Consider the following 8927-nt stretch of genomic DNA (forward strand, 5'->3'; position numbering starts at 1 on the left):
AGAACTCGAAATGCCCGGTAGGCTTTTTGTGAGACGCCGCTCGCGGAAATCGAGGAAGGCTTGGACTTTTCTTTTCTTGGGAAACGGGAGTGTTGGTTTAGAAGAGGCTGGCCAGCGACTGGACACACCGGCATGGGGGGACGCAAGCAAGGACGGGGATTGGAGGTTGTAGAGAGATTTAACTTTTAAGCACAGCTCGAGGCGAAATAAAATTAGAAAGAAATGTACTCCCTCCCTCTCTCTCTCTCTCTCTCTCTCTCTCTCTCTCTCTCTCTCTCTCTCTCTCTCTCTCTCTAAACCGTCTCACTCAAAATCTCTCTCTTTCTATCTCGGCTCTCTCTCTCTCTCTCTCTCTCTCTCTCTCTCTCTCTCTCTCTCTCTCTCTCTCTCTCTCTCTCTCTCTCTCTCTCTCTCTCTCTCTCTCTCTCTCATGTCTCAAAATCTCTCTCTCAGAAGCGGAGCACACACGAAGATCGAAGTCGGCACAACAAAAATCCCCTTTGCAGCCAAGCCTCCAGGGCACCTAATTTTGTGAGAGAGGCGGCGCGTGAATTCTTTTTCTCGCGATGTCTGCCCCGCCGCGCCGCCGCTCGCGCCGCCTCGCCTCCGCCTCCACCACCGCCCCCTCGCCAGACACGCCGCTGCCCGCCCGCCTCCTCGACCTCCCCACGGAGCTCATCGTGCGCGCCCTCTCTCGCTGCGACCCCGCCGACATCGCTCGCGTCGTGGCCGTCTCGAAGCTCTTCCACGCCTCGCTTGCGGTGGAGGCCATCCGCATGCGGGCGCAAGAGCGCGGCTTCGAGCTGCCGGCGCAGCCAGAGGGCGAGGGCTGTGCCGTGCGGTGGCTGTGCTATTCGGCGCTGCTGTGCGAGTCCAACCCGCCGGCGAGGGTGGCTGCAGGCGAGTCTCACAGCCTCTTCATTGACGGCGAGGGGCGGCTCGCGTCGTGCGGTTTGGCAGCGGAGGGCGGGGAGGACGAGGAGGAGGACGACGAGGATCGTTCAGGCCTTCTCGGTCACGGCGAGGGCGTGCTGCGGCTCAACACGCCGACACGCCTTCCGCTGACGTTGGGTGGCGAGCGTGCCATGAGCGTGTCGGCTGGAGATTCGTACAGCCTCGCCCTCACCGCCGACGGAGCTGTCTGGAGCTGGGGCAGTGGAGGCATCAGCCCGTTGGGCCACGGCGACGAGCAGACCCAGTGGCTGCCCAAGAAGATCGAGGCCTTTGCGGGCCCGCGCGTCATCGCTGTATCGGCTGGAGGCAGCCACAGCCTCGCCGTTACCGCCGACGGCTCTGTCTGGAGCTGGGGCTTTGGAGGCTTGGGCAAACTGGGCCACGGCGACGAGCAGAACCAGCCGCTGCCCGAGAAGGTCGAGGCCTTGGCTGGCCAGCGCGTTGCCGCTGTGTCGGCTGGACGCTACCACAACCTCGCCCTCACCGCCGATGGAGCCGTCTGGAGTTGGGGCTGGGGAGACGACGGCCGGTTGGGCCACGGCGACTACCAGAGTCAGCTGCTGCCGAAGAAGATCGAGACCTTTGCTGGGCGGCGTGTGATCGCTGTGCTGGCTGGAAGCAGCCACAGCCTCGCCCTCACCGCCGGCGGAGCCGTTTGGAGCTGGGGCCGTAGACGACGGCCGGTTGGGCCACGGCGACGAGCAACGCCAGCTCTTGCCGAAGAAGGTCGAGGCGGTGGCTGGCCAACGTGTCGTCGCTGTGTCGGCTGGAGTCGACCACAGCGTCGCCATCACTGCCGATGGTGCCGTCTGGAGCTGGGGCTGGGGACCCTCTGGCAAGTTGGGCCACGGTGACGAGCAGTGCCAGCTGTTGCCCAAGAAGGTCGAGGCCTTGGCGGGCCGGCGCGTCATCGCTGTGGCGGCTGGAGTCGCGCACAGCCTCGCCCTCACCGCCGACGGTGCTGTCTTTGCCTGGGGCGAGGGCGAGTGCAGCTGCCTTGGCCACGGAGAGGACTTGTCGAACCAGCTGCTGCCCAAGAGGGTCGAGGCATGGGCGTAGTGAGAAGGTCGGGGCTCTGTGCGCCCAGCCCCTGGTGTGCACGAGCGCAAGGCCGACTTTTCTCGGCCCTTTCGATCCGGGATTCCTTTTTATTTTAGGGATAAAAACGAAAAAGAAAACGATCTAGGGAGGGATGGGAAGGACGGCACACCCCGCCCCCTAGGATTTTCTTTCAGCCCCGCTTTCTTTTTCTCGCGATGTCTGCCCCGCCGCGCCGCCGCTCGCGCCGCCTCGCCACCGCCGCCACCGCCGCCCCCTCGCCAGACACGCCGCTGCCCGCCCGCCTCCTCGACCTCCCCACGGAGCTCATCGTGCGCGCCCTCTCTCGCTGCGACCCCGCCGACATCGCTCGCGTCGCGGCCGTCTCGAAGCTCTTCCACGCCTCGCTTGCGGTGGAGGCCATCCGCATGCGGGCGCAAGAGCGCGGCTTCGAGCTGCCGGCGCAGCCAGAGGACGATAGCTGCGCCGTGCGGTGGCTGTGCTATTCGGCGCTGCTGTGCGAGTCCAACCCGCCGGCGAGGGCGGCGGTAGGCATGCGGCACAGCGTCTTCATCGACGGCGAGGGGCGGCTCTCGTCGTGCGGCACAGCTTTGGAAGGCGAGGAGGACGACGAGGACAACGAGGAGGAATTGTTTCCAGGTCTTCTCGGCCACGGCGATGGCGTGCTGCAGCTCAACACGCCGACCCGTCTCCCCTCGACGCTGGGCGGCGAGCGCGCGGTGAGCGTGTCGGCTGGATGCAGCCACAGCCTTGCCGTCGCCGCTGACGGCACCGTCTGGAGCTGGGGCGATGGAGGCTATGACAAGCTGGGCCACGGCGACGAGCAGGACCAGTGGCAGCCGAAGAAGATCGAGGTTTTGGCGGGCCAGCGCGTGGTCGCTGTCTCGGCTGGATCCGCGCATAGCCTCGCCCTCACCGCCGATGGCGCCGTGTGGGGCTGGGGCGATGGAGGCGTGGGCCAGCTGGGCCACGGCGACTACCAGCACCAGCCGCTGCCAAATAAGATCGAGGCCTTTGCTGGGCGGCGCGTCGTCGCTGTGTCGGGTGCGAGCGGCCACAGCCTCGCCCTCACCGCCGATGGCGCCGTCTGGAGCTGGGGCCAGGGAGGCTATGGCAAGTTGGGCCACGGCGACTACCAGAGTCAGCTGCTGCCGAAGAAGGTCGAGGCCTTGGCGGGGCGGCGCGTGATTGCTGTGCTGGCTGGAAGCAGCTACAGCCTCGCAATCACCGCCGACGGCGCTGTCTGGAGCTGGGGTAGTGGAAGCTTAGGCAGGCTGGGCCACGGCGACGAGCAACGCCAGTGGCTGCCAAAGAAGATCGAGGCTTTTGCTGGCCAGCGCGTCGAGGCTGTGTCGGCTGGAAACAGCCACAGCCTCGCCATCACCGCCGACGGCGCCATCTGGAGCTGGGGCTATGGAGTCTTTGGCAAGCTGGGCCACGGCGATGAGCAGCGCCAGCTCCTGCCGAAGAAGATCGAGGCCTTTGCTGGCCGGCGCGTCGTCGCTGTGTCGGCGGGAAGCGGCTTTTCCAGCCTCGCTACCACCGCCGACGGCGCTGTCTTTGCCTGGGGCGAGGGCGAGTACGGCTGCCTAGGCCACGGAGAGGACCTGTCGAACCAGCTGCTGCCCAAGAAGATCGAGGTGTGGGAGCGGGAGTGAGCTGTGAGCTGTGAGGGTTCGCCATGCAACTCGCCTCGGACCTGACCGCTGCGTTGCCGGCGTTCCTCGCCTGCACGCCTCCCTCCTGGCGGTCCGCATATGCTCGAGCGCGTGCAGACGGCCGTGGTCGGCGGCGGCGTCGTCGGTCTCGCCGTCGCTCGTGCGCTGTCTCGCTCGGGCCGAGAGGTGCTCCTGCTCGAGTCGGAGAGCCTGACCGGCTCGGGCACGTCGTCTCGCAACTCTGAGGTCGTGCACGCCGGCATCTACTACACCGCAGGCTCGCTGAAGGCGCGTGCCTGCGTCGAGGGCCGGAGAGCGCTCTACTCCTTCTGCGAGGCGTACGCCGTGCCGTACTCGCGATGCGGCTCAAGCTGCTGGTCGCCACCGAGGAGGGAGAGCTCGCCCAGCTGGACGCGGTCGCGGAGAAGGCGCGCGCCAACGGGCTGAGCGGCAGCGGCGAGGCTCTCGTCCGCCTGACCTCCGCAGAGGCGGCGCGGCTGGAGCCAGAGGTGCGCTGTGTGGGCGCGCTGCACTCGCCCTCGACAGGCATCGTCGACAGCCACGCCTTCATGACGGCGCTGCTGGCGGATGCAGAGCGGCACGGGGCGACGCTAGCGCTCGGCAGCAGCGTGGTGGGGGGGGAGTGCGGTGGCAGCGATGCCGCCGCGGGCTGCGGCGCCGGGGGGCGCGTGCTGCTTCGTACAGCCGACGGCACCCAGCTCGCATGTGACGAGGTCGTCAACTGCGCGGGACACGGCGCGCCGCGACTCGCCGCCGCCTTGGGGGGGATGCCGCGCTCGCACGTGCCGGCGGCTCACTTCGCCAAGGGAACCTACTTCGCCCTGAGCGGACGGCGAGCCCCTTCCGCGGCCTCGTCTTCCGCCCGCGTATTTCTTTTTCACCGTATTTCTTTTTATTATCGATGTCGGCGGCACTCGCTTCGTCTCGTCGCGCTCGACGCTCGAGGGTGCCTCCTCCTACTTTCGCTCACTCCTCGTGCGGTGGAGCCCGGTGCGCCCGCAACAGACGCCGCAAGCTACCTACTGTGCACTCCACACCGCTCTGCCATCCCTCCTTATCGCCGTGCGGCACGCGAGGATTGCCGCTCCACGTCCGCGACGCGTCTCTCCTGCAGGCGACGCCGGACGATCCGATCTTCCTCGACTGCGACGCTGACGCGTTTGGCGTGCTGCTCTCGCGTGCCGTCATGCGTGCTGCTGCCGCCCGGCGACGTCGGCCTCGCCACCCGCGTGTTGCTGCTCGCTGAGTACCTCGGCCTCGACGGATTTCTCACGGCGATCAAGGCGAGGGCCTACGCGCACATGCACAGCAGCTGCAGCACCGCCACCGACGCCGCAGCGGCCACAGCCTTCGACGAGGAGGCGGGAGGCCTGCAGCAGGCCATCGACAAGCGGCTGCTGCCGGCTCGCTTCTTCGCGCCGGAGCCGCCGCCGCCGCCGCCACCGCCGGAGGCGGCCGTGCCGCAGCTCAACCGCCGCTTTTCTTTTTTTGACGGCGGGTGGCATTCGTTCTTAGGCGACCGTTCAGACGCTCATCCCGGCGGCGGGCTTCACCGCAATCTTCGCAGACGACGAGATCGACCTCGACGACGACCTCCCGCAGGTGAACTCGGTGCACCGCGTGGTCTCGCCATATCTCCCCATATCCCCCCATATCTCCGGCCGCAGGTGCACTCGGTGCACCGCGTGGTCTCGCCATATCTCGCCATATCTCCCCATATCTCCGGCCGCAGGAGCACTCGGTGCACCGCGTGGTCTCGCCATATCTCGCCATATCTCCCCATATCTCCCCCTCTCCCCACACCGCAGGTGCACTCGGTGCACCGCGTGGTCTCGCCATATCTCGCCACATCTCCCCATATCTCCGGCCGCAGGTGCACTCGGTGCACCGCGTGGTCTCGCTCGCTCTGGTGCAGCTGGCCGACGGCAGCCGCGAGAGGGAAGACGCCACAGCCCCCTCTCTGAAGTGCCCCCGGACCCTTCCCTGAACCTTCCTGCAGGCAGCCGCGAGAGGGAAGACGCCACAGCCCCCTCTCTGAAGTGTCTTCGGACCTTTCCCTGAACCTTCCTGCAGGCAGCCGCGAGGTGGACGCGCTGATCCAGCCAAACAACAACGAGCTTGAGCCGCGCGGAGGAGAGCGCACGAGGTCGCAGCTGGTGCTCCTCTCGTCCAAGCCTCGTCCAATCTCGGACGTGATCTCGGGGTAGGAGAGCGCACGAGGTCGCAGCTGGTGCTCGCCTCTGAGCACGCGCGCGACATCCCGTGGGTGCACTGGGTGGGCGCCCCACCCTACAGCCACAGTACCGAACGCACACTGCGCGCGCGACATCCCGTGGGTGCGGCACTGGGTGCGCATCCCCACCCTACGGCCACAGGACCGAACCCACACTGGGTTCGAGACCCTGGAGTGTACGGTACTAGGTCCTCATCCCCACCCTACGGCCACAGTACCGAACCCACACTGGGTTCGAGACCCTCGAGTCGTACGGTACTAGGTGCTCAGCCCGGCGCGACTGCCCTCCTCGAGAGCGACGCCAACGCGGCGCAACTCGGCAACACCAGCGCAGCCGCCGAGGGCGAGGCGAAGGCACCCCCGAGGACAGTGTTGCCATGGGTCGCTTGAGCGAGCCACGGGAGGTAGGCGAGGAAAGCTAGCGACCGCATCCCATGAGTCCATACAGTGGGTTGCGGGCATTAAGAAAATAGGATTTCTCGGCACGCCGCCGTTTCTATAAGCCTTTCCACAGCCCTCACCCACCCCCCAGGCCGTGGTTTCTTAGCGAGCTAAGAACTCAAGGTCAAGCCAGAGCCGGCCCGAAGGATTTTTAGGTAAGTAAGAGGTAAGCTCAAGCTGCGGTCCGCGAGGGCGATGCCAGAGTCTGCCGCCGAGTCGGCTCTCTGGATGACGGGAAGACGCACACACGCCTCCATCCACTCGCACTCCACTCAGAACACCGCAGACTTGTGGAAAGTGACAAGTGCGCGCGCCGCAGGCGAAGCTGAGGGAGGGTCGGATACCCATCACTGAGCCGACAATGCTACGGGTAGCCCCAGGGCAGCGCCCACCCCCATACCCTCGGGCACTTGCCTGCGCCCTCACGCGCTAGCCCACGCCCTGCCCCGCAAGATCTCACTCCATCCCGGCCTGCGGCATATACCTCGGCACCCCCTTGCACGGAATCTGAGCGTGAGGGAATCTGAGCGTGAGGGAATCTGAGCGTGAGGGAACTTGGGCAGTGCCGCGTAGTGCGGCGTGCGCGCGGGCGTGCGGGCGTGCGCGCGGGGCGTGCGTGGCACCCTTAGCGGGGCGTGCGGGCGTGCGTGGCACCCTGGGCGCTGCCAGTGGCACCCTGGGCGCTGCCGGGTGGCACCCACCCTGGGCGCTGCCGGTGGGCACCCTGGGCGCTGCCGGTGGCACCCTGGATGCTACCGACCGGTGGCATCCAGGAAGATGCTACCGGTGGCACCCTGGGCGCTACCGGTGGCACCCTGGGCGCTACCGGTGGCACCCTGGGCGCTACCGGTGGCACCCTGGGTGCTGCCGATGGCACCCTGGGTGCTGCCGATGGCATCCTAGGCGCTACCGCACCTACCGCTCTCGCATGACATCTCGACAATCCTCATATCTCCAGGCCCAAGACTCCTAACCACTGCCCCTGCTCGCCCAGGACCACGAGAAGCGCCGCCCGCGCGCCCATTGACCCCCCAACCAACCCACTTGCTGTCCCTCAATCGCCACCCGCCAGATGTACTGCCCTCGCCCACCCAATACTCTCACCCTCCTGACCCGGACAGTCCAGGTACAGGAAAAGCGGGGAGCGGGGCCCGATCCAAGGAGCACCCCGTCGGCCCGGGAGGGCTGTGAATTTCGGCGCGGGCGGAAGGCTGCCTGCAGACGCTCAGCCCCCGGCTGAGCTGCCGAATCCTCCCGGCTAATCCCCTGACCTGCCGCCTGAAACGGGACAACATTACACCACCTCACACACACTCCCCCCTCAGGGCTAAGCAGTGCGCAAGTCCACCCGAACTCTAGGCGAGGCATCGACCGCTCCTTTGGAATAGTGCCGTCAGTGGCTGCACTATAGACGCCCATTAGATGGCGCGCGGCGCGGGCGGATGACTAGGGGAGAGAATGCGGAGAGACTAGCTCGCAGGTAGATGTGCTCAGCCAAGGGTAAGGGATGAGGGGAATGTGTCAGTGTGAGGGGTGCACCAACCGCAGAGCGTCATGTTTTGCCTTTGAAAACTGAAAAAAAATGCTTTCGCGCGAAAAACCGGCACACCAATCTCCCTTCCTCTCCCTATCCTCTCTTGGAGCTCTAGTCTCTAGAGTCCACACCCCCCGGCTGCCCCGGGATCGCGTACAAGCTGTGGCTACCGTAGGCCACACTAGCGTCGCTGGGGGTTCCCTGCCCCAGATGGGAAGCTGGCCGCTGATCCGGCACCCGCGCGCACGCAAATACACGCGCAGCGCCCAGAAGCCTGTGTGTCATGGGCGCAAGCCCAGTGCTGGCGCACCATTGCCTTTGAAAACTGAACAGTTTTTTTTACGAGAAGCTGAGTACCGGGGCGTCGGCGACGCGGGCGCCTTGGCCCTTGCGGGCAGAGCCCTTAGCCACCCTTTATCTTGCGCGGTCAAAAGCGGAAAAGCGCGCGCGAAAAAACCGAACACCGAGAAAGAAAACCCCGCATATCTCCCCCCATATCCCATATGTGTCTTATATGGGCATGCACTGGCAACTCGTTGAAAATGAAATGTACCGTGAGAGCCTCGGCCCCAGCCTCTCTACATCCCCTGCGCGTGTGCTGCCTGTCGGCCTCTGCGCTTACCGCTGCTAAGTGCTAGTTGTCGGATGCGCCGATTCCTGAGAGATGGGCCCAGGTAGGAGGCTCCACGCCACCTGACTCGCGTCGTGCCACCTGACTCTCGCCTGGAGAGGCCTCTTAGCCGAGGCACACGTGGCAATCGCCACGTGCGCCAACAGGGATTTCGGCCATTTTAGAGCCTTTTGCACAAAAATGCAGGTGGCTTTAGCCACTTGCTCCATGAGCAAAACAGTGCAAAAAGCACCTGGAGCAGATGGCTTACGCCGCCTGTGGACATGGGCAAAACAGTGCAAAAAGCACCTGGAGCAGATGGCTTACGCCGCCTGTGGACATGGGCAAAACAGTGCAAAAAGCACCTGGAGCAGACGGCTTACGCCGCCTGTGGCCATGGGCAAAACAGTGCAAAAA

The 8927-nt window shown here is 65.5% G+C and overlaps 1 protein-coding gene across 1 annotated transcript; it reads left to right on the forward strand.

Annotated features, from left to right (window-relative positions):
* Window positions 1-3770: 3770 nt before the first annotated feature.
* On the forward strand, window positions 3771-6315 carry EMIHUDRAFT_245616 (hypothetical protein; the record flags this gene model as incomplete). The annotated part of the gene is made up of 11 exons (XM_005768150.1): window positions 3771-4016; window positions 4061-4303; window positions 4406-4474; window positions 4638-4682; window positions 4807-4875; window positions 5208-5303; window positions 5425-5445; window positions 5566-5601; window positions 5777-5848; window positions 5920-5967; window positions 6196-6315. 11 exons carry the CDS (start codon window positions 3771-3773, stop codon window positions 6313-6315), a joined length of 1065 nt encoding a protein of 354 aa, XP_005768207.1.
* Window positions 6316-8927: the final 2612 nt, after the last annotated feature.

This window comes from Emiliania huxleyi, assembly GCF_000372725.1.
Source record: "Emiliania huxleyi CCMP1516 unplaced genomic scaffold EMIHUscaffold_468, whole genome shotgun sequence".
In the NCBI taxonomy this organism is placed as follows: domain Eukaryota; phylum Haptophyta; order Isochrysidales; family Noelaerhabdaceae; genus Emiliania; species Emiliania huxleyi.